The sequence below is a fragment of the Cydia fagiglandana genome, chromosome 19 (genome assembly GCF_963556715.1).
Source record: "Cydia fagiglandana chromosome 19, ilCydFagi1.1, whole genome shotgun sequence".
Lineage (NCBI taxonomy): Eukaryota > Metazoa > Arthropoda > Insecta > Lepidoptera > Tortricidae > Cydia > Cydia fagiglandana.
In genome coordinates this window covers 4,830,758-4,856,148 of record NC_085950.1, presented here as the reverse complement: position 1 = coordinate 4,856,148, position 25,391 = coordinate 4,830,758, and the positions used below count along the sequence as shown (strand labels likewise).

Below are 25,391 nucleotides of genomic sequence, written 5' to 3'. Positions count from 1 at the left end.
TATTAATGTGATAAAAAAAAACAAATAAACAGTTTACAATTTAATATCCAAATAATAGAATACCTATAAATACAAAATACGAGTATATACAGCTTAAAACTAAATTGCTATCATTCTGCATAAGCAATCGTACATATACATATGAAGTTAACATAAAATAAACTGATTATATGATAACATGGCGAAATATTGTTTAAAACCAGTATGAAAATTCAATTAAATAATACTGATTTAATTCCATCTACATAAGCTAAGTAAAATCTTTGAAAGAATCATTCTGGATCAATTGCTATCACATTTTAACGTTAATAAACTATTCTATAAAGAACAGTTTGGATTTACACGGGGCAGGTCAACGGCGGATGCAGGCACGACTTTAATCAAACACATATTTGAAGCTTGGGAACAACAACTAGATGCAATAGGCGTGTTTTGCGATCTGTCGAAGGCCTTCGACTGTGTTGATCATGACACTCTTATTCGCAAGTTAAACCACTATGGCGTGAAGTGTGAGGCTCTTGATCTCATCTGGTCCTATCTTATAAACAGAATTCAGAAAGTAGACATAAATAAAACTAAATCGTCGGGGTCTATTACTTCAATGGGTGTCCCCCAGGGATCTATTCTTGGTCCATTCTTGTTTCTCGTATATATAAACGATCTGCCTTATATAGTTAATGAAAAGCATATGTTGGTTCTCTTTGCAGATGATACATCTATTATATTTAAAGTAAAAAGGAAACAGAGTGATTTCAAAGAAATAAATGATGTATTGTCCTCTATAGTTCATTGGTTTACTACTAATAATTTACTTCTCAATGCCAAGAAAACTAAATGTGTTAGATTCTCTTTGCCTAACGTCCAGCATACAAGTAACGCACAGGTTGTTTTAAAAGAAGAAACTTTAGATTTTGAAGATAAAGCTGTCTTTCTAGGCTTAACCTTGGATTCAAAATTACAGTGGGGTACGCACATTTCTACACTAGCAGGTAGACTAAGTTCGGCAGCATACGCAGTTAAAAGTATCCGTCAACTTGCAGATGTTGAGACAGCACGGCTGGTGTATTTTGGATATTTCCATAGCGTCATGTCTTACGGCATCCTATTATGGGGCAAAGCCGCTGACATTAATTCAATTTTTGTTTTACAGAAACGTGCTGTACGTAACATATATAATTTAGGGACACGGGTGTCTCTCAAGGATAAATTTAAAGAAATCAATATTCTCACTGTTGCTTCCCAATATATTTACGAAAATATAATGTATGTAAGAAAAAATATTGACATGTATAAATTGAATAGTGACATACACAATTTTAACACTAGAAATAAAAATAAATTGGCCATTCCAAGATTACGTTTAAACAGAGTAAATAATATGTCATTTATGGGGAACAGTGTGCGCTTTTATAATAAGTTACCATCTAATTTTACGAAATTGTCAATGAATAAATTCAAGTCAATTGTGAAACGACAGCTGTTACATAAAGCTTATTATACTGTTAAAGAATTCGTAGAAGATAAGGATGCATTTATGTTAAAGTAGAATATTGTATATATAGTTATAAGATGACATGTAAAAGAGCTAGCTTAAGCCTACTTACAGAATAAACGTTTTGATTTTGATTTTGATTTTGATTGATTTTTTATGGAAAATGAGGAGGCAAACATTTTTACATACCTACTTTAATAATTTAAAGATACATTTAAAAATATTTCTGCTAATTACTTGACCAACTCACACTTGATTGATATACTCAATCAATAAGGTTGGCGACGTTCCGACTACACTCAAAGAAAGGTTTGCATAACAATAACAAAATATTTTGTTAAACAAAAATTGTGACTTGTCAAATATATGTTACATCTGCCTACAGGCCGATTTGTAACAACAAAATCGGTTTTAGGATACTAATCAAAATTTCTTCATAACTTAAGATCAGTTATTTTATAAAATATACAATGAGTTAGCCATTTTTTTCAGTTTAGCCACCTTTGTGATACTACTAGATAGGGAAAACCTTATGATAGGGTTCTGATATTCAATTCACCCTTCGGATTCGAAACATAAAATAACTACATATTTTGACTATTATTTCAGTTTCGTTTTTGAATGCCTTATGTTGGATATATGTACCTACAGATGAAGTGCATAAATTGTTTTTCATCGTATTTTCTCGTCTGTCATGCTACTTCTGTTAACCTCAGTACTTTTTGTACCGAGACTGTCTGAAATAGCAAGACACGTTCGTACGTTTTCGTGAAAATACGATGGAAAATAACTATGCACTATATCTGTATAAACAATGTTTTTTTTGTGACAAATTACACGATATAAATATTTGAATGAAAAAGTGTTGTTCAATGATAAAAGACATCCATTGTTTTTAAACAACGTCATTCTCATGTATAAATATTAATTTAAATACGTGTAAACTTTTCAACATGGAAAAAAATGAATAATTATTAGATCCTAGTTTGAAAATTACGTAGTAACTAAACTGCTAAAACTAAAATAACAATTTTAATACATTATTTGTCCAGTGCGTATAACTAAAATCATTTATAAGTGGTATATCGTTTATAATAGATGTAATAAAAATCTAACTGATAGATTCTAATGATGTTTATCAAAAATGTGTCAACCCACATTCATTTTGCAATAACTCTACCCAAAAATTAAGTAAAAGCACATAATAAATAATAGGTAGTATACCGTACAGAAACGAAACTTTCTACAAAACCGAAGTTTGACAGCGGTTCAGGGACAAATGATGCTGCCCCTTTCTAAAAAATTACACTATACCTTTCAGCTATTTAGCGTTATCAAAATTCAAGCCATTATCTTATCTGTGGTCGTGCACGCAAAGGGACGTCAGCCGTAATAATTGCTCGGGGCAATGGGGGGGGGGGGGGAGGGGACCGCTGCAGGAGACCATCGATTGCGCCGACTTCTGGCCGAAAGGTGTCGTGTTTCGGAGGTTCCGGGGCAAACTGCCGAATCCGACACAAGAGCAGCCGATGCAACGGAGCCACGCCGTTTTATCGTCTAAATAGTGTTTAGTTTTAAGTTTATAAAATACATATGTATGTTAGTCTGTAACGTATTTGTAATATGGGCCTTGTTGCCTGAATTAAATTTCTAAATAAATAAATAAAAATAAAAAATAAAAATTAAAAAAAAAATGCTGAGCCGAACGGAGAGTTTGCCCGGAGGGAGGAGTTTCGCACCCCTGGTAAAATCTGACATTTCATTGCAAAATCAATGTGGATTGTATAGGTATTTGCTAAGTAAACAGCATTCCTATGATGCTAGTGCCGAATTTCTAAATAATTTATAAATAGTTAATATAAATTAATAATTGGGTCACACACTGATTTAATGTTCTCATGATCGAAACTTAAGAAGGGGACAAAAGATATGTGCAGCGTGATACTTGCAACCTATGAAATGGCTTTCTCTTTAAGCCGACCACTAACTAACAGTCCGCTGGACGATAACGATATAATATAGGTGCAAATGAAAATCATGATTTCTTTCTATCTACTTTTAGCAAACTTTAAGTTCTCTGAAGTCTTCCCTTGGTTAAAAAACTTTAAGAATATTATTGATAAAATGATCACCAATTTGGTAGAAACATACTCCTAAAAAATTTCGAGCTCTATAAGTCACAAATAGAAATTAGGGTCCATCCCAGCATCCTTAACTTTCTGATATAGCCACCTAAGGCCCAGCCATACAAATGAAAAACCCAAAATTTGCCACTAAAATGTGAACTTATAGTGCAGGGAATAGAGTTGATTTTAATTGTTGGAAATTTAACGAAACAAAAGAAATGCAACTCTGTTCCAATTGAATATGGGTTTTTCATCGAACTGAAGAGGCACAATAGGTAGGAGCTTGGCCCTTAGGAGAATGGAAGAGACGTTTAAAATCTGTCTGTGTATGACTCAATTATGGCCTTTTTTCTTCATATGAATTAAGTATTAAAATAACTAGGAAAAACCTCATTATGCATTGAATTTAACTGCGTTACGTCTCTTAAGAGACTTTCATCATCCATCTGAAAAGGATCGTCCTCTGTAGAAGCGCCAATGGGTTTCGGTAGTAAGCTTTCTTCTACTATAACTTTCCTTTTAGTTTTCTCTTCGTCTACTTCTTTCGTAATGGTACTAACATCGCTTTTATTCTCAACTTTCGTTTTCTTTCGTAGACGTTTATTTTTCTTGCGCCTCGACTTGAGATTCTTCGGCGACGGAGCTTTTCCTTTTATCTGTTTTTCGTATTCTTCATTCAGTCTATCAAATTGAGTCATAATTGGGGTTTCTGTGGCTGTAGTGCTATTATCTTTTTTATCATCCGTATCAAAAATAGATCTTTTTGTCGCGACAGATGGTTCTTCCACATTCTTGGCTGATTTGTTCGGTTTTATTTCTATTTCTGATTTCGTTTTTATTTCTGATTTGTGAACAGTTGGTTTTCTTTCTTCTTTTTCAATGTCACCATCATCAATGTTTTCATAAGTAGGGACCGTAGCTATATACACTTTTGGAATTTCATTCCCATTAAAAACCATATCTTCAACGTCAACATATTTTGTAGTTGTTGATGTCATTATGCCTGCAGATGCATCTGTAGTCTTTTTTCTATAGTCATATGGCTCTTCGTTATTTGGCGTCATTATTCGTGTGTCATTAAAATATTGTTTAGCAAAAGTCGAATTATCTTTAAAATCTTCATTTGAACTTTTGCTATTTGAATTGTCATCTTCGGATTCGCTGCTTGTTTTAGTTGCTGATTTAACCTTGGGAAATGAGGGCATTACAGACATATTATTATGTTTCTTAATCAGCTTTATGTCCGGGGCTCGTTTAATCGCATCTATTAGCAAGTCTATTCCATCTGTTACTGTAAGTAAAATTATAAAAGTATTATTATCAATTAGGGTTATTATGACATGTAAATTATGAATGTACAGTCAGCAGCAGAAGTTGCTAAGCCAGCGAGGTGTTCAAAACGCGAAGAGCGTGTTAAGGTAATTTTCAAAAGTCGCGTCAAGATCGTTTTCAACACCTAGCCCGCTTAGCAACTTCTGCAGCTGACTGTATATAATATTCCATGTTCTTATACACATGGCTTGTGGATTGACTCATTGTTATTCGATACGAATTATAAATTGATATCCAATACAGACTGCAATTACCACGACAATTACCAATAGCGGTTTTGTTATTATTTAAAGCGATACATACCTGGAGGAGAATTTACTGGATTATTGTGTTTCAACAAATACTCCATCAGTGTCAGCAGATATTCCACAGCCTGATCATTGTCCATAAGATCTCTCTTTATTCTTCCCTTTGCGCCCATCTTTAGGGCTAAAACCTTCAACTTTTCCAGATTGTAATTGATTTTATTCATATACCTGTCAACAGACTTTTTGATTCTTGTATCGCGCTGATAATTTACGTTTTTTTCGTAAAGTAATGCATTTTGCTCATTTTGTTTTTCCAGATCAGATATTGCTTGATACATGTTTCGCATAAATGAGTTCTGTAGCACGTTAAATTTCAAGAAAAGTGTTTTTATTTTATGTAATGGTTCACTCACTCTATGTCTGGTAACTCTCTTGATTAAAATTTTGCGTTTTCGTAGATTATTGAATTTTATTCTCTCTGTATGTATTATTCCTAAAATATCATTTAGAATAAAAGCAAACTTTCCAATTGAATTTACGAATATTTTTGTATTATTTTTAAGAAAATTTATCTGCGTCATTTCAGTTTCTGTTAGTGGGTTTTTATAACTATCTGTTAATACTGCATTTAATTTTTTTACATAACTCTTGAATGCCGCCTCGTCGTTCATATGTCTGTCAGTGCTATTTCCTTCATCATTAAGTGATTGCAAAATACCTTTGATAATTCTTATAACGTTCAAAGCTTTTTTAGTTTCTAATATAAGTTCAGTAATTTTATAATTCAATACTTCCATTTTATTAGTGCTAATTTTGCAGGGCCCAAAAGTATCACATATCGACTCCATGACAGCAATGTTGTTGAGCTGTGATCTATTATTTTTTGTTGACAGTAATTGACTATATAATTTTTTCAAATATTGTATAGCTAACATGCGATTTTGTATTGAATTATTTTTTGTTGTGTTAATTCTGTTACGAGAAATATTTTGCAACATTTTTTGAAAATCGACTGTACTTGATTTGAATGTTCTGCTGACTGAGGTATTTGGCTTAGCTGGGTACAGATTCACATAAAGTTCATTTGTTTTATTGTATTTTTTCCATTTGTCTAATGTATATTTCTTAAGATCTTTTATAATTTTGTCTATATCTGTAATATAACCTTTCTTAATAATGTTTTCTGTCACATTCCTAAGGTTTTCAGTGTTGTTATTTATTTTATTATCTGTATTGTTAATTTCTAGATTATTTTCGATAACAGTAGTTGTTTCCAAATTTGTGTAATCGGTTATGAATTCTTTGTCAGTAGAAACATTACTACCGGAAGAATAATCGATATAAGTAGTCGTTTCCAAAGCTTGGTTATTTTCTAAATCTAACTGATTAACTTGAGTTGTTGTTTCGTTGATAGTATAATTATTCAAATCTACTGATGTCAAGTCGTAGTTCATTTGCTGAGTTGTGGTTTCTACTTCTATATTCTTATAATTAGGCGTGGCCGTAGCTGTAATATCTCCGGTGTCCATATCATAATAATTATTTGTGATTATGTCTACATACTTTATCGTTGATTCGTAAACAATACCACTGTTTTTCACTTCATCGTCGTATTTTTTCGTAACAATATTATCAACAGTATATCTATAGTTGTTTAGGTCAGATGGAATGTTTTCATTTAATCCAATCACACTCGTCAATGCCTCAACTTGGTCATCGTTTACTATAGAGATGTTCACTGAAAGAAACCATTCATTAATGTATAAAAAATTGCATTAATTACAAGCGGTCACTAGACGATTATGCGATTTTGGTATAAAGAATAGATATTTTCTGAGAGGATCGAATGAATTTACCTGAGTTTGAAGTTAAGCCACACAAATAATATATAATTAAACCTACCCGTGTCATTTGCCATGTTTGTTGAATTAGTAGGAACCTCGAAGAGTGGCAGAACATTCCTCTTATTCCTTCTCATTCTAGGAATAAGAATAAGTGTTTCTTTGTTTTTGTAACTACCATTATCATGCTTTTTATTTTTATTAACACGATGTGCCTTTTTTATGCGTTTCCTTTCATCCGGAGTCAGCAGTTCGTTCTGTTTAGAATAAAAACTGTTAGTGTTAGTGAAAGTTTTCATGTGGTCTCGCTCTATTTTCCTTGACCTCATTTTTATGTTCCAGTCGTTGTGTCCTTTGATGTTCATTGGTTTTCTACCTTTAGCGTTATATTTTAGTTCGAAATGCCTTTTCTGTTTATTGTTCAGTATCTTCTCCAGTTTGATTTCACGTTTCCTACGTTGGGGATTGCCTGGTGTTTTAGTAGCTGCTTCATATTGCTGGTACAGTATCTGTGCCAATTTCTGAGGGTTATCTCTAAACTGTTGCAAAACTTCGGAGTTTATTGGAGATATAGTTGATATATATTTCTTAATGACTACAACTGGAGTATTATTATATATTTGGTCTTTGCGTATAAGCTTCCTTAGCGTCTTTACAGCAATTTTTGGCTTAATTGTTGTCGTGCTAGTCGTTGTAGTCGTGCTTGTCGTGGTTGTTTTAGGTTTAGGTTTTTTCTTGTGTTTAACATCAGATCTTTTGTCGTTTTTCTTTTTCGATATAGCTTTCATTGTGGTTACCTTAGCTTTTGGACGTGGAGTTTCTGAAATTATTAACGACATCGACAGTAGGATGACGGTCGATAGGCCAGTCAAATTAATATTTTTCCTGGTATTAAGTAACAATTCCCAGAAAGCTGGAAATCGTCTTAATACCTTCATTTGGTTTTCAATTAGTGTATCCGAGTTTGTTCCATTCCATCAGTGGAAAAATGTATGCTCTTTTTCAGATTTTTGCTTGTAGTTCAAAACTGTACGTGTGCAACCGAAAATTTTTCTCTAATCATGATAAAAATTGACATATTCGTAGTCAAATATTGTAAAAAATGGCCGCCACTTAGATTTTTTTTGGTATAATCGTTTTAAAATCCGATTTTGCTTCACCAGTGTCTGATCCACAATAACCTAAGTAGTGACATTGTAATTGATGGTGGGTTCCTTCTACAGCGAGTGGTTTTGTCAATGTAAGGTAAAATGTAATCCACACCTCCTGAGATGGAGCAAACTCGGATTTTACGCATTTAGGACCAAATGAAGATATTTAAATGATTTCCAGCTTGCTGGGAATTAAATCCTCAAATCGTTTTTTTTTTGGTCTAATTTGAGTGGCCTACAAATTAGACCATTGTTATTTTAAAACTCTAACCCCCTTATTCATAAACGTGTACTAAAGTTGACAAGCCGATAATAATCGTTTGTCCCTTTCCGACGAATTGGTATGATGAAAAGGGACAAACGATTATTATCGGCTTGTCAACTTTAGTAAACGTTTATGAATAAGGGTTAGTATTTAAATAATACAGTTATAAAAACATTTTTCTATACTTCAAATATCCTCCTAAGACCCAAGGTCCTTCCTGTAGTACTTATTCAGTTCGATGAAATTTAAATCATATTCAATTGGAACAGCTTGCTGGGAATTAAATCCTCAAATCGTTTTTTTTTTGGTCTAATTTGAGTGGCCTACAAATTAGACCATTGTTATTTTAAAACTCTAACCCCCTTATTCATAAACGTGTACTAAAGTTGACAAGCCGATAATAATCGTTTGTCCCTTTCCGACGAATTGGTATGATGAAAAGGGACAAACGATTATTATCGGCTTGTCAACTTTAGTAAACGTTTATGAATAAGGGTTAGTATTTAAATAATACAGTTATAAAAACATTTTTCTATACTTCAAATATCCTCCTAAGACCCAAGGTCCTTCCTGTAGTACTTATTCAGTTCGATGAAATTTAAATCATATTCAATTGGAACAGCGTCGCATTTGTTTTGTTTCCTTCAATTTTCAAACAAAACCAAAATCAACTCTATTCCCTGCACTAAAAGTTCAAATTTCAGTTCATTTGTATGGCTGGGCCTTAGGAGGACATAGGCACTGGTCCCACCGCGAGCTAGTAAGCTATGAGCTATCGGCTATACACACGAACAAAAGATAAGCACTCCCGTGTAAATAAAAGAGACACGGCGATATTTATAGTTACTCGCCCAGCGGTGAGCTATAAATATAGCCGTGTCTCTTTTATTTACACGGGAGTGCTTAGGGGTCATCCATTAATTACATCACACGTTTAGAGGGAGGGAGGGGGTCAAGAAAATGTGACATATTGTGACATGGGGGAGGGGGGACACACAAACTTTGTGACGTCACTTTAACTTCATCAGTAACCGAAAATTTATTTAAATTATTTTATTCGGTGTACATTTAAATAACAAGTTTTTAAAACGATAATCGTTTTTATTCGTTTAATTTTCTTTCCTAAGCAGTTTTAGGTTAGAAAATTACTAATATTTATATCGTCAATAATATTTTGATAATATATATTAATAAATAAATAAATATTAATAATACTTAGGTACTCACTTAATTCGATTTGGCGATTTCGTAGATAAAATGTGACGTCACACTAGGGGGGAGGGGTTTGCCAAATGTGACCAAGTGTGACAAGGAGGGGGGGAGGGGTCAAAAAACCTAGAAATTCGTGTGACGTAATTAATGGATGACCCCTCATCTTTTGTTCGTGTTTATAGCCGATAGCTCATAGCTTACTAGCTCGCGGTGGGACCAGTGACATAAAAAGACATATTCCAACTCACTATCTTCGCAGAAGCTCATGACATGACACTGCCATTCGCCATTGTCATCGCAGTCGCAAACTAAACATCCTGTGCACCAGTCCTCTGAAAAAAAACTTTTAAAGATAAAGATAAAGATAAAAAATAGTTTATTCAAGTAGGCATATTACAAAGCGCTTATGAACGTCAAATAAACCTTTACCGGCTCCAACCGTACACCTCTGCCCCGAGAAGATTTAAATCCCCCCTCAATTGGAGGAGGGTATCCCAATATGGGACCGGCAACAAACTCGGCGGGACACATCTTTTCAAAACATTATTACATCTTATAATTAACATGCATTACGAGTAATTAAGAAAAATACAATTTAAATTACTATAGAATTCATGCAATTATACTCAGTGAGTACATAACTTTATTCAAATACGTAGCTCTTTCAGAAAACATATCAAATTCTTACAAAAGGAAAAGAAATAAAATCAATAAAAGAAATGAGAATACATATTATATTATATGAATCTGACCACTCTCTGACTCTAACTTTAATTGTACCAACATAACAACAAATAACTAATGGAGACCTTTAAGACCAAGTTTTAGATGAAGGTTAGCAAAAATTAAGAGCCCATCAACGAGCACACAAGCGCCACTGCTGAATAATCGTGATTATTTAAATTTAAGAAAAGATATTTAAAAAAGGATGCCGCTACGTACTGTATTTTGTATTCAAGCACCTTTTGAATACATCAAACTAGTTTTTATGTTGCTGGATTGGTCGATCTATGAACTCAAAACAAAAACGGCCGTTTTAAGTTTTGGCGCATTTATTTTTCGTTAAATTTAAATAATCACGATTATTTAGCAGTGGCGCTAGTGTGCACGTTGATGGGCTCTTAATACAAAGGAACAGGAACATTGCGTTGGCAGAACTGCCATAAAATTTCAACTTTTGCGGGATTGTTGCAATTGGTGGTTTCTACGGGCATTTTCGCGTGAAGAGATCCAATCAACTTTTTTTCTTATGTAGGTAAATTTAATATTTTTCCTACTCAGATTCAGTGGAAGTTTGCATGGTAATGTATATCATATATTTTTTTTAGTTTTATCATTCTCTTATTTTAGAAGTTACACACATTTTACCACTTTGGAAGTGTCTCTCGCGCAAACTATTCAGTTTAGGAAAAAATTCTATTAGAAACCTCAATATCATTTTTGAAGACCTATCCATAAATACCCCACACGTATGGGTTTGATAAAAAAAAATAAGTTTCAGTTCTAAGTATGGGGGACCCCCATAATTTATTGTTTTTTTTTCTATTTTTGTGTGAAAATCTTAATGCAGTTTACAGAATACATCTACTTACCAAGTTTCAACAGTATAGTTTTTATAGTTTCGGAAAAAGTGGCTGTGACATACACGGACAGACAGACAGACGGACAGACATGACGAATCCATAAGGGTTCTGTTTTTTGCCGTTTGGCTACGGAGCCCTAAAAACATTAAATTTACCTACCTATTTTAGAAAAAAGTTGATTGGATCTCTTCTCGCGAAAATGCGCCACTGCAGTTGATTCTGTTTCTCAAAAGTTTGCCGACCCCTGGATGCAGTATGATTTGTGATAATAGTCAAAAGTAAAACGTACTTGGTGGACATCCTATACTCTTGCTTGATTTTGGCTTGCACTCTTCGGCGCTCGCTTGCGTCATACTCTTCATCATTACTGAAAAAAAGACAATAGATACAACCACCACCATATTTCGATTGCGATTAATATCGATTTTCCATATATTTGGAAGAACGTACCTTCTTTCTGGCCCTTGTCGAAGAATATCTCCATTAACCCTCGCCGGTATCTTCTGTAAAGACAACACATTTTTGAAATCATCATTGGAATAGGTCCTTATTAAATTGCCTATTAGACAAAATCTCTAAAAACCAAGTGCGAGTCGGACTCGCGCACGAAGGGTTCCGTACTATTACGCGAAAATCGGCAAAAAAATTACGTTTGTAATTACACGCCCCACTTTACGAGTCATATTTATTTTATTCTGTTTTATAGTGGCAACAGAAATACATTATCTGTGAAGATTTCAACTGTCTAGCTATCACGGTTCATAAGATACAGCCTGGTGACAGACAGACAGACCGATAGAGGAGTCTTAGTAGTAAGGTATTTACCGTTTTTACCTTTGAGTACAGAAACCTAATAATAATGTTGTATTGACCATGTACAACATTACTTGCATCACTACTTTACTTTTATTACTTGAATTATTTTACTTGAAGCTAATATAAGTTTTGCATCTTTTATAAGCTATCATTTTATTCTTATCTCACCTGCGTTTATTCTTTTCTGTCTTTTCTGCCGTTTCTTCTACATTCCAGTCTCCAAAATCGGTCTTTTCCACACTAGACTCGTTGTGGTCACAGCGCTCGCTATCCCTGATAGTTGAGACAGTCAGCGCTCGAAGAGTCGCCATCAGATATAACAACCAAGGCCTAAACTAGGTTCTAAACATAGTATTTATTCTTTTCTCACCTGCGTTTATTCTTTTCTGTCTTTTCTGCCGTTTCTCCTTCTTCCACATTCCAGTCCCCAAATTCGGTATTTTCTACACTTGACTCATGGTCACAGCGCTCACTATCCCTGATAGTTGAGACAGCCAGCGCTCGAAGAGTCGCCATCAGATATAAGATCATCATCATCATTTCAGCCTATATACGTCCCACTGCTGAGCACAGGCCTCCTCTCATGCGCGAGAGGGCTTGGGCTATAGATATAAGATATAACATCCAAAGTCGAAACTAACTTCTAAACATAGTATTTAATCTTTTCTCACCTGCGTTTATTCTTTTCTGTCTTTTCTGCCGTTTCTTCCACATTCTAGTCCCAAAAATCGGTCTTTTCCACACTAGACTCGTTGTGGTCACAGCGCTCGCTATCCCTGATAGTCCAGACAGCCAGCGCTCGAAGAGTCGCCATCAGATATAACAACCAAGGCCTAAACTAGGTTCTAAACAGTATTTATTCTTTTCTCGCCTGCGTTTATTCTTTTCTGTCTTTTCTTCTACATTCCAGTCCCCAAAATCGGTCTTTTCTACACTAGACTCGTTGTGATCACAGCGCTCGCTATCCCTGATAGTCCAGACAGCCAGCGCTCGAAGAGTCGCCATCAGATATAACAGCCAATGTTTAAACTAGTTTCTAAACATAGTATTTATTATTTTCTCACCTGCGTTTATTCTTTTCTGTCTTTTCTGCCGTTTCTTCTAAGTACATTCCAGTCCCCAAAATCGGTCCTTTTCCACACTAGACTCGTTGTGGTCACAGCGCTTGCTATCCCTGATAGTTGAGACAGCCAGCGCTCGAAGAGTTGCCATCAGATATAACAGCCAAGGTTCTAAACATAGTATTTATTCTCTTCTCACCTGCGTTTATTCTTTTCTGTCTTTTCTGCCGTTTCTTGTACATTCCAGTCCCCAAAATCGGTCTTTTCCACACTAGACTCGTTGTGGTCACAGCGCTCGTTATCCCTGATAGTTGAGACAGCCAGCGCTCGAAGAGTCGCCATCAGATATAACATACAAAGTCGAAACTAGTTCCTAAACATAGTATTTATTCTTTTCTCACCTGCGTTTATTCTTTTCTGCCTTTTCTCCTCCATTCCAGTCTCCAAAATCGGTATTCTCCACACTAGACTCGTTGTGGTCACAGCGCTCGCTATCCCTGATGGTACAAACAGCCTCGCCATCATCCTTGCAGTAGCAAAGGTAGCATGTGCCAGGGTAGTTGTGGAGATCCTGCCGCTCGAAGAAGTAGCCGACGCTGGGGCAATGGTCTATTGGCTTTTGGAGAGTTTTGGGGGGCTCTGTGAAATAATGAAATATGTTACAGGGTCATTTTTGGACCATTAGCCATATTGCGAGGTGATTAGGTAGGTCATACTGAACAACTTTTTCTATGGCACCGACCCCGAAATCCCTAAAAAAAATTTGGCCTTCCCATAGAAAACGTCGACATCCACTCTACCAAAATGTATGAAACGGCCAAAAAATGTTTGTGATTTCGGAGTTGGTCCCATAGAAAAAGTTGTTCATGTTCAGTATGGTCTACCTAATCACCTCGCACATGGCTAACGGTCCAAAAATGACCCTGTATTTGTAATCCCACCAAAAACATAAATGTAAAAAAGGAGAGCCAAGTTCAATACAAAATTATGCTTGGCTGTGGGGCTCGCCGCAAAAAGAATGGAGATCTAAATGAGTGCCACTGCCAAGTTCTATGCAAAATCCAAATATGTATTTATAGGAACAAAATAACATTATAAACAAGTATTAAACTCTATTTCTTTGCTTTATTGGATACCTAAGATAACAATTGCTGTTATTTAAAAAAATGTGAGATCTTAAAGTAGGTTAGATTTGACTTGGCCAGTTTTCATTACATCAATCATTTTATATATATTGTAATTCTGATAAAATCTGGCCAAGCCAAATCTAACCTACTTTAAGATCTCACATTTTTTAAAATAACAGCAATTGTTATAGGTATCCAATAAAGCAAAGAAATAGAGTTTAATACTTGTTTATAATGTTATTTTGTTCCTATAAATACATATTTGGATTTTGCATAGAACTTGGCAGTGGCACTCATTTAGATCTCCATTCTTTTTGCGGCGAGCCCCACAGCCAAGCATAATTTTGTATTGAACTTGGCTCTCCTTTTTTACATTTATGTTTTTGGTGGGATATCAATACTTTTTGTAAAGAAAACTAGGCAGGTATTGAGATTTAATGTTTTTTCTTGTGTTTCCGCTGTATGGTTTTTACTTCTGTTCTTTGTATAATTATGTGGTGCCGCGCGCCGCCGACGACACACCGTTGGCAATGAAATGAAATGAAATGAAATGAAATGAAATGAAATGAAATGAAATGAAATGAAATGAAATGAAATGAAATGAAATGAAATGAAATGAAATAATTTATTAATAACAATAGTTACATGTCAAATAGGTACCGTTTTTGGTATTATACATACATTTATTGAATATACGTTCGCAACACTGACTTATATTAAAATAGGTAGGCTAAAAAACTCTTCATAGCTATAAAATAAGTGAATCGCGAGCCACATTTTTAATTTATTCTTAAAACTCGCGGTGGTAGCTGCTTTTCGAATACTATCGGGCAAGCGATTGTAAACGCTAGGTCCCGAAATATGCGTCAATTTTGCTGATTTGGCGAGTCGGTGTGTTTCGACTACCAGCCTATTTTTATGTGTGTTACTGCGGAGGCTGTACCTGTCGTTAGTACCTTTACATTTGAACCTGGCAATATTTTCTCGCGTGAACATCGCTATCTGCTGTATGTAAAGACAAGGGAGGGGAAGGATCTTAATATCCCGAAAGAGGTCACGTGCGGGGGCATCCGCTGCCTTGCCGGCCATAGCACGGACAGCTCTTTTTTGCATGGCAAACACGCGTTTCCAGTCGGCTGCGCGGCCCCACAGTTCCGCGCCGTATGTCAGAAGCGAGTGCACTGTGGCAAAGTAGCACTCTCGTACCGCAGGTCTTCCGGCGGTGTGCGTAAGCCTCCGCAGCGCGAAGCACGCACGCCCCAGCTTGCCGCACAGCTCGTCGATATGCGCTTCCCATGTTAAAGCGTTGTCCAGCTGAAACCCGAGGAGACGTGTGCAGGTCACCTGCTGTATAGGGGCACCGCCCGCACACACTCTCAAGGGTGAGCTGGCGTGGCCGTTCAGTTTGATCGTCATGAAGGACGTCTTTTCCTTATTAAGTGCCAAACCGTTTGTTCGGAACCACTCGTACAGCTGGTCCATTACGTCATTTAGCGCTCTCTCCAGCCCCCGTCCAGATGTCGTGCTTACTACCGCCGTTACGTCGTCGGCGTACATAAAAATTTGAGCGCCTTTTATGGTTTTCGGCAAGTCGTTTAGCAGAACACTGAACAATGTGTTGGAGAGGCACGACCCCTGCGGGACACCCATTAGATTTTGTAATTCTGAGGACTTGATTTTCCCGCCATCACCGACAACGATTTGGGCTCTCTCGTTCATGAATGACAATAATAGTCGGGAGGCCGGTCCCCGTATGCCATAGTGGGCGAGTTTGTCGGCAACGAGGGCGTGATCCGCCGTGTCGAAAGCGCGGGACAGGTCGCAGCAGATTACCGCCACGCTGCGTCCTGCCTCGCGATCCAGCATAACGCAGCGCACCACGTCTCGCACCAGGTCGGTGGTAGATCGACCCTGGCGGTATGCATATTGACTGTCAGTGAATACATTCCTAGGTGACCAGAAATCAAGTAGTCTTTTATTTAATCCTACTTCGAGACACTTACTTGGGCATGGGACCAAGGATATGGGACGGTAAGATTTAATAGCTGACTTCTGGCCTTTACCTTTATACAGTGGGCTTATCTTGACCTTCTTAAAGCTCTCCGGGTACACACCTACTCTCATGCAGCAGTTAAATAGCTGAGACAAAGCATACGAGATCGCTGGGCTGGCTTGCCTGAGGAGATTGGCGGATAAGCCGTACACGTCAGTACTGTTTTTTGGTGCTATAGATGTTCTAAAGATCTGAACGACTTCGTCTGGTGTGAAGGGTTTGAGCCTTATTGAGCAGTCGGTGGCGGCGCGCTCGTGTGATAAGGTGGTGATGGAGATGGCGCGGTCGGCGGAGGGCGCGCCGCACACGGTGGCGGCCGTCACGAACTCGCGGTTGAGCGCGTCCACCGCGAGCTGTTTCGTGGCGTACGGGTTGCCGGCGCAGTCCACCAGCAGGTCCGTGTAGTCAACTCGCTCACGGGGGTTCCGTCCCAGCTCGGTGTTAATAGCGTTCCACATTGCTTTGCTTTTGTTTGTGTTATTGCTAATTAAGTTGTTAAAGTAATCTGTCCGTTTAGCTTTGAGTTTAAGGTTGTATAAATTAAAAATTTTGGCCGGTTGTTTAGAGCGTATTACAAGTTTTTTGTATGGGGACACCACTTATTTTTTGACTAAACTTTATTTTAATATAGCAAATATAATAATACATATATTGGGGTAGTTTCAAATATCTGCTTGTAACGGTTCCAACGCTACAATAAAAAAATATTTTTTTGTATAGGGACCCCCCCTATTTTTTTACTTTTTTTTATTTTTAGATTTTTTCCTACGCGTACACACAATAACCGAGCTGGATTCCAAATTTCATCCTTCTAGGTCATCTCGAAGTAGGTTAGGTTTAGGTACTTATATGTCAGTCCCAATAAAAAATGTTTTTTTTTGTATGGGGACCCCCCCCTATTTTTAAACTTTATTTTATTTTTAGATTTTTTCCTACGGTTACACACAATAACCGAGCTGGATTCCAAATTTCATCCTTCTAGGTCATCTGGAAGTAGGTTAGGTTTAGGTACTTATATGTAAGTCCCAATAAAAAATGTTTTTTTGTATGGGGACCCCCCCCCCCTATTTTTTAACTTTATTTTATTTTTAGATTTTTTCCTACGGTTACACACAATAACCAAGCTGGATTCCAAATTTCATCCTTCTAGGTCATCTGGAAGTAGGTTAGGTTTAGGTACTATAAGTCATAAGTCAGTCTTAAAATTTACGACTTTTTGACCTTCATACCTTTTATAACCGTTTGAGCTAGCTTCATGAAATTTGGGCTTCTAGATATCCTTATGGATATAATTAAACACACGTAGTTTTATGTGTTTACGTCAAAGATGTTTTGAGTTATAGAAGGGTCAAAAGTGGCACCAAGTGGTTCCTGTAATATTACACTCGGCGCTGGCTAACCAGTTCCTTTGCTTGAACTTGGCTTGACACGCTGCCGCGTGTCTAGATAGTACGAGTATGTTGTTCAACATAAAAAAATATGCTTAATATTTAATTTTTCGTACATTTAATTTTTCTTGCATTTGTTCTCTGTTTGGCCCGAGGGTTAATTGGTAGAAAATGCCTTCTGGCATTAAGTTCGCCTTTTGTACAATTTATACTGTGCAATAAAGTTTCAATAAATCAATGAAATCAAAAATTATTTTTTGAAAATCATCGATGAAATAGTATCAGAATCATGTAGTAAGAAACCGCATATTATTTATATATACTTAGTATTAGCTGTATTATTTTCTTTTATTGAGGTGTATAATAAATACCTACATGTATAATTGTAGGTTAAAGGATGACTCGCGCTAGACGGGACCGGGCCCGGGCCGGGGCGTCCGATATGTCTTAGATTCTATGTCGGCTGATCGGTGATCACGAAAACGAACTTTCCATAGAAAACGGAGTACATAAGTTCCGTAAAACTCATTGGTACGAGCCAGGATTTGAACCCACGACCTCCGGATTGAAAGTCGGACGTAAGATCCACTCGGCCACCACCGCTTAGTGGAGATATATTGAAGGGAAAATCAAAGCGATTTAACTGTTTAAGACGAAACAGGAACTGCTGAATTGTAATATTTTAGGTAAATATACCCGTCTCGCTAACGGAAGCGGCTCCTGAAACTAGTACGATAAGGACAAGGCGAAAAATCCTGCGTAAAAATCTCAAAATCGAGGTTTCGTACTCGACTGTTTCCTCCTCCAAACCTTAACCAATGGTAACCAAATTTGGAAATCTAAATGATTATGAAATTATCTGTGTCGGACCGTTTTGCTTTTTTGGCTAATTGATATCAGTTTTGAATACTACGCCTCTCATTGCGGCACAGTCAGAGGCAATTTTGGCCATTTTTGAAGGGCTCTAGCGCCTTAAAAAAACAAAAATATCAAAAAAACGCTAAACGGTCCGACACAGATATTGACAATATTAATCTGTGTTGAAAATATCATTGCTCTAGCATCGATACCCACGGAGGAAACGGTCGAGTACGTTTATATGGCGAAATGACCACTCCTGTTGGCTCTTAACGTTGGGATAATTGAAATTAAATAAAATACCAACATACCAAAGACAGTGTGTGAAATAATTACACACAATCAGAGGAACATTCCGATTGCATTGCTCAAACAATGGTGTAAGTCAACATTATACAGGAAGTTTAAAAATACATAACAAAACCATATTGCGAGTGGAAAACTCATAATATTATTGCATTACACAAGTGGCCATATTGAGGCGAGATTCCTCGACACCGCATCTGAAGGCGGGATGCCACCATAGGGTATTTGACTGTCATCATCATCATTTCAGCTTATATACGTCCCACTGCTGAGCACAGGCCTCCTCTCATGCACGAGAGGGCTTGGGCTATAGTCCCCACGCTAGCCCAATGCGGATTGGGGATTTGACTGTATTTAATAGTTATTTTTCACCACAACCAACCCGAAGCAAATACAGGGATACCTGGCTAAGTGAGGCCTGGATAAGTGAGAAACCTCTATAGCTGGGACTCATGGTGCGGTCCCGACACTTTAGCACTGAATTACCTCTGTTAGTGAGATAAAACGAACCTCTATAACTGGGATTAGTTGTTGTGTTTTAAAGTCACATTTACTTCTATAATTGAGACAGAGAGTGTATTTTACCTCTTTTATTACTGAGATTATATTTATAATACATATTACATTTTCCTAACAGTTTTTTAGAATTTTATAGAAATTGACCTCTGTATCTGAGATAACGTCAATCTATGACCTCTCTAACTTGGACTTTATTGATCTATTTCCGTATTACTAACTCTTAGTCTATCCACAAATTCCGCATTTGCTTAATTGTGTCTAAACGACCTCAAGTTTGATTTAGTTGCTTTATGTAGTTAAAACTATCGAAACGAAAGCCGAAATCTTGATAAGTAACACGAATCAAGAGTCCTTCATCAAATCTAGAGTGAACAGGCACCTTCTGGGCGAGCTCACTCCATCGTAGGCCACATCTACGCCTCGGCTAGTCTGTGGCCATGAGTAAGCCCATTCATAATAATAAAAAAAAAGAATAAACAAACTTTTATCTAATAAATTTCTAAGAAGCAATCAAGTCCGCATCATATTTAATTTTATTTGAAAATGTCTATCTTTTGTAGAGTCATTCAAAATAAATTCAAAGAAATATTTAAACAGACTTAGAAAATATTAAGGGTCAAGGATTACAATATAATACTCTTTATTGCACACCTCACATACACGTAGTTTACAAAAACCGGGCAAGTGCGAGTCGGACTCGCGCACGAAGGGTTCCGTACCATAATGCAAAAAAAAAAAAAACAAAAAAAAAGGAAAAAAGAAACGGTCACCCATCCAAGTACTGACCACTCCCGACGTTGCTTAACTTTGGTCAAAAATCACGGTTGTTGTATGGGAGCCCCATTTAAATCTTTCTTTTATTCTGTTTTTAGTATTTGTTGTTATAGTGGCACAGAAATACATCATCTGTGAAAATTTCAACTCTCTATCACGGTTCGTGAGATACGGCCTGGTGACAGACGGACAGACGGACGGACGGACGGACGGACGGACAGCGAAGTCTTAGTAATAGGGTCCCGTTTTACCCTTTGGGTACGGAACCCTAATAAATGGACAATAACATAAACAAAGACAATAGAGGTAACAACAGGCGGTCTTATCGCTTAAGAGCGATAATTGTACTTTAAGTATTTATTTTAAAAGATAATTACAAAATACCTTATCAACCACCTCTATAACTGAAATATACTCTATTCTCACCTCTATTAATGGAACCCTCTGTAAATGAGACAGGAACTTAATTGTACCTGGCTAACTGAGAGCCTGGGTAAGTGGAATACCTACCTCTTTAAGTGAGACAAATCTGCTCGTCCCTTGAAGTCTCACTTATCCAGGTTTCACTGTATGAAATGTAAAATATCAAACAAAATCAAATCCTAATGAATGTTATACATATATTAAATATTTATCATCCAAAATCATCATTTAAAAGTCAATACTACCAGCAAACATAAGAAAACAACTCAAAATTTGCATTTGATTACTTTGCCTCACATGTGAATTTTCACGTTTTTGAAATGCAAAGTAAGCATTTCCGAGCTGGTGTGGTGGAAAATAAATTGGTTTACACCATGTATGAAACAAAGCATCTGAAGATTAATAGAGAAACATAGACAGCAGTTATTTTTAGACCCAATTTATATTTTAAAACCCGTTTTAAACTATAAAGAGTAGGTAATTTGATTGTGACGTCACATGCTAGTGTTTCATATAAATTCCATAGTACAGCGGTTCTCAAACTTTTTTGGTGACGGAACCCTTTTGGAAAGCGAAATATTTGACGGTACCCCAAATTAAATATTTTCATATTTATCTTTTCATATCACTGTCGACCAGATATACCTATACAAGAGCTGGTTTTTTTCTTATTATTACAAGTATTTTCGCGGAACCCCAACAGAGGCTTTGCGGAACCCTAGGGTTCCGCGGAACACACTTTGAGAATGGCTGCAATATCGTTTTGACAGTTCGAAAAAAGAAACTGATTTGACTATTTGACTAATAGGTAGTCAAATACCATAGACTAGGAATCCTCTTGACCGAGTTTAGAGCAATTATTTCATGAAACCGATGATGCCAAAAATGCGGGGGTGCGCGGGACGAGGTGAGCGTAGTCCCGTGCCATGATTGGTCCGTTCAAAGACACGGACGTCACACAAAGACACTTTCGACTCTAACATGCGTGGCAGAGGGGGTAGCGCGACTATGTTAAATCTGGAGGATGTTTTGTCTGTGAGCTTAGGCGATAAATCCTTCGTAAAAATCTCATAAATCTAGAACTCATTCGCGGCATTTTCTTCCTCCAAAACTGAATCGATCTGTCTCTGACCGTTTTGATTTTTGCGTTTATTATTGCTGATTTTGTATGCTAGGCGCCTGCGGCGTATTTATTAAGTTAAGTTAGAAGGAAATGTGACGTCCCACGGCAAAAGGTACCTTATGGCGGCTGGCGCTTACGTTGCATGCGCCGCAATAATATCGGAGCGGCGTTAATAATAGGCTATTTATATAATAGGTTAATAATAGGAAATGGTACCTTATGGTGATTGGCGCTTACGCTGTTATTAACGCCGCAATAATATTGGAGCGGCGTTAATGATAGCGCCAACCGCCATAAGGTACCTTTACCCGTGGGACGTCACATATGTATGTATGTAACTATGTACGGGTCAAATCTAGCATTATTTTTATTAAATTTGACTCACTTCCCGGTTTTCGATGAAGCTGAAAATTTGCATACATAATGTAAGTCGGGTGGCAATACAATATTATGGTGTCATCGAGCTGATCTGATGATGGAGACAGGAGCCATATAGGTGCTCTGTGATAAAACAACGCAACCTAATTGTGTTTGGGGTTTTTAGAATTTTAGTCTCGATCAGTATTATATGCCTATGTAAAGAAAAGCACAGACAGAATAGAGTCAGACCAAGAATAGTCTGCAGTGGATTTGATAGCCCACGCAGTGAAAGTGTTATTTTAAACGTCAAACTTCTATGAAATTATGACGTATAAATAACACTTGCACTGCGTGGGCTATCAAATCCGCTGCAGACTTTTTTGTTCCGACTCTAGAAGCTTGTACCAAAAATTAAATTTTTGCCAAAAACTTATTGACAACCTTAATACGAAGATACGTTTCATGACTTGTCAAAAATCGGAGAAAACCGCAGGTTAGCCCTTAACAGCCCCTTAAGCTTACTGTGGGGCTAGGTTCGTGTAAGAAAGTCCTATAATACAATTAAAAAAAAACAAACCTGCACTGGCTGCCCCGAGCAGCAGCAGTAGCGGCAGCATCGTCGGCGCAAGACTGCAGTCGAGGGAGCAGCGCACGCGCATGTTAGTAAACACGCGCCGGACCCGGCCTGCGCAGGAGCGGATTTGGAATGTGATCAGTGCTATCCGTTATGTGCACGACTGCCGGCCTAGCCAAGGTTACAATCGCTATCGCTTCGACAACGAAAAGCAGCCAGGCCGCGTAGCCAAGATGCCGATCGCTTACGCTCCGTAGCGATCGAAACGCAACTGTCACTGTCGCACTAATATGGAAGTGTGATAGAGAGACATAATGGTTTTCGTTGTCGAAGCGATAGCGATTGTGACCTTGGCTAGGCCGCCTGGTCCGCCCGATTCGAGCTTTAAGATACGTCAAATACCTATCAATGCGTTTATTTACATAAAAGATATACAGAGTGTTTGGTACATCGTTTGCCAAAACGGCAGATAGGTTGAGTTATTTGCTTTCTTCTCAGGCCTAGAAATTTTTAATTTACGCACATTATTATTTCCACTTCTATGCCAGTTTTAGGATAGCAAATGACTCAACCTATCAGCCGTTTTAATTTGGCAAACGATGCCCCAAACACTCTGTATACAGTGGTACTATAGGTACTACACTTGAGGCGTACCAAGGATGCTGGCGGCATTTCTATTATATTTAGTTAATGTACATATTTAGTTTTAAGGATAATTGTCATACCAGGGTGCCATGCGACCCATTTCCATTGTATTATACCATGGTTTGCAATAAACGATACTATACTATTTCCTCGTATCGCAATGCTGATACGTTGTGCGAGGTAGCCGCCAGCTCTTCGGTCACCAGTTACGTCAACCAGACGCTTCGCTATTTCTGGAAACAACTTGTACGCGCTGGGACCCCAGATCTAGAGGCTCTACCGAAGCTCTTAAACTGTTCAAACAAAAACACAAAGGGTAAAAACGGGACCCTATTACTAAGACTCCGCTGTCCGTCTGTCTGTCCGTATGTCTGTCACCAGTAGGGAATGCTGCCGGTACTGAATTTGTATGACGAGAACCGGGAATTCCTGGTTCCGGTACTGTATTGGTATAGAAAACTAGTACCTACCTGGAGCACTCCATAGTCACCAGGCTGTATCTCATCTCTGGCTGTTTCATGATTTGTATGAACCGAGAATACAGTTGAAATTTTCACAGATGATGTATTTCTGTTGCCGAACAACAAATATTAAAAAGTACGGAACCCTCGGTGGGCGAATCCAACTCGCGATTGTCCAGTTTTTTTAACCTTTTCCACGCCGTGTCAAACACAAACGCCCCCGGACCCGGACGCCACGTCACCGAAGTGTCAAAACTGAAATTGAACTTTATGCATACGTAGGTCTATGTTGCTCTGTGATCTGTGACCGATTAATCAGTCTTTGGCGTTGAAGCTGCGGTGCGGATATATCGGTCATTGGCGTCCAAAAGGTTAACTGTGCGTAATTTATTAAAGTATTCAAGGTGACTTTTTTCATACAGTATTGTTCCTTATAAAAAGGAATTCTAGTTTTTTCGTGTCCAAGTCCGTGCCACCAATAACACAGTATCGCGTTACATTACATTCGCCGGTATTGGCGGCAGACATGTTGGTTGCGCTTGCGCTGCTCAGCGCTGTATCCGGTGAGTTTGACATTTCACACTGTCGTACACAAACATTCATTCAAGACTCATAACGTATGTTTACAATAAATGACGTGACGTGGCTCTTTCCCTTTTATTAGGGGTGACAAAAAAAAGCTAGCGACCCGCTCCGGCTTCGCACAGGTTATTTTGTATAATCTGTGCGAACAAATAGGGAATATTAGGCAAAGCTCTGCGTAGGTGGCACCTTTGTGGCACACAACACACAGTAAACAAACCACATTAACACATCACACGTCACGTCAATCACATGGCCTACCGCGAAACAAGAAAATCGAAATTCGTTATCTAATCTCTCTATCACTCTTGCATACTCGAGCGATAAAGAGGCAAATAAGTAAATGTCGATTTTCGCGTTTACCGGTAGGTCCTTGTTAACAAACCGCCTTGATGCATCAGGCCCCGTTCGCACGGCAGCTTTTTCAACGCGCGTTAAAAAAGCGTTTGAATGACGCAAATGGATAACCATGTATGTATTCACATAAAGGCGGTTTTTAAGCGCGGCGCTTTTTTATCGAGCACTGTTCGATTTTCGGCGTTGAGCGTTGGCGTCAAATTGAATAGAACATACGGAACTCTGTGTATCTGTTCTCACAAGCGTTAAAAAAAGCGCCGGCGCTGCTGTCAGTTGGCTGTCAAGTGTCAATTTTTGGTGTCAATCGTCAAGATTATTATTAGTTTCACCTTAAAAATGTCAACTTATGCTTACGAATTCCTGAAATATTCAAGCTATAGTCAAATAATACATGGTAATAGCAAATAAAGTATGGCTTTGCTGAGATGCATACGTGGCAGTACGACTCACAAGTGATTTTTAAGCGTTCATATGACACAAATATTGAAAACGGTAAAAAAGCGCCAACGTCGGGTTTTAACGCAACGCTTTTTAAGCTGTCGTGCGAATGGGGCCTCAATGTCATATTTAATTGTCTGTGAAAACTTGTCTTGTTGTGTATGTATAAGTTAGTCTATGAATTTACTGAGTCGGTAGTGCTGCACTCTGGCGGCAGAACATTGCAATAATATCCCCTATTATACACCTAAACCTTCCTCAAGAATCACTCTATTG

The 25,391-nt window shown here is 37.6% G+C and overlaps 1 protein-coding gene across 1 annotated transcript; it reads right to left on the bottom strand.

Moving 5' to 3' along the window:
* Positions 1 to 3,980: 3,980 nt before the first annotated feature.
* LOC134674189 (uncharacterized protein MAL13P1.304-like) lies at positions 3,981 to 22,735 on the bottom strand. The gene is made up of 9 exons (XM_063532246.1): positions 22,636 to 22,735; positions 13,529 to 13,766; positions 12,235 to 12,339; positions 11,701 to 11,753; positions 11,540 to 11,617; positions 9,916 to 9,999; positions 7,101 to 7,859; positions 5,254 to 6,936; positions 3,981 to 4,909 (listed from the first exon to the last, which is right to left on the bottom strand). The coding sequence occupies exons 1-9, from the start codon at positions 22,715 to 22,717 to the stop codon at positions 3,981 to 3,983; spliced, it is 4,011 nt and encodes a 1,336-aa protein (XP_063388316.1). The 5' UTR covers positions 22,718 to 22,735.
* Positions 22,736 to 25,391: the final 2,656 nt, after the last annotated feature.

Excerpts from the sequence above, each read along its gene's own strand:
- LOC134674189 (XM_063532246.1), bottom strand. The coding sequence starts at position 22,717 with ATGCGCGTGCGCTGCTCCCTCGACTGCAGTCTTGCGCCGACGATGCTG. Across the intron at positions 12,340-13,528 it reads GCAGAAAAGAATAAACGCAG|GGATAGCGAGCGCTGTGACC; the intron begins GTGAGAAAAGAA and ends CTCAACTATCAG. Across the intron at positions 10,000-11,539 it reads GAGTATAGGATGTCCACCAA|AGGACTGGTGCACAGGATGT; the intron begins GTACGTTTTACT and ends GTTTTTTTTCAG.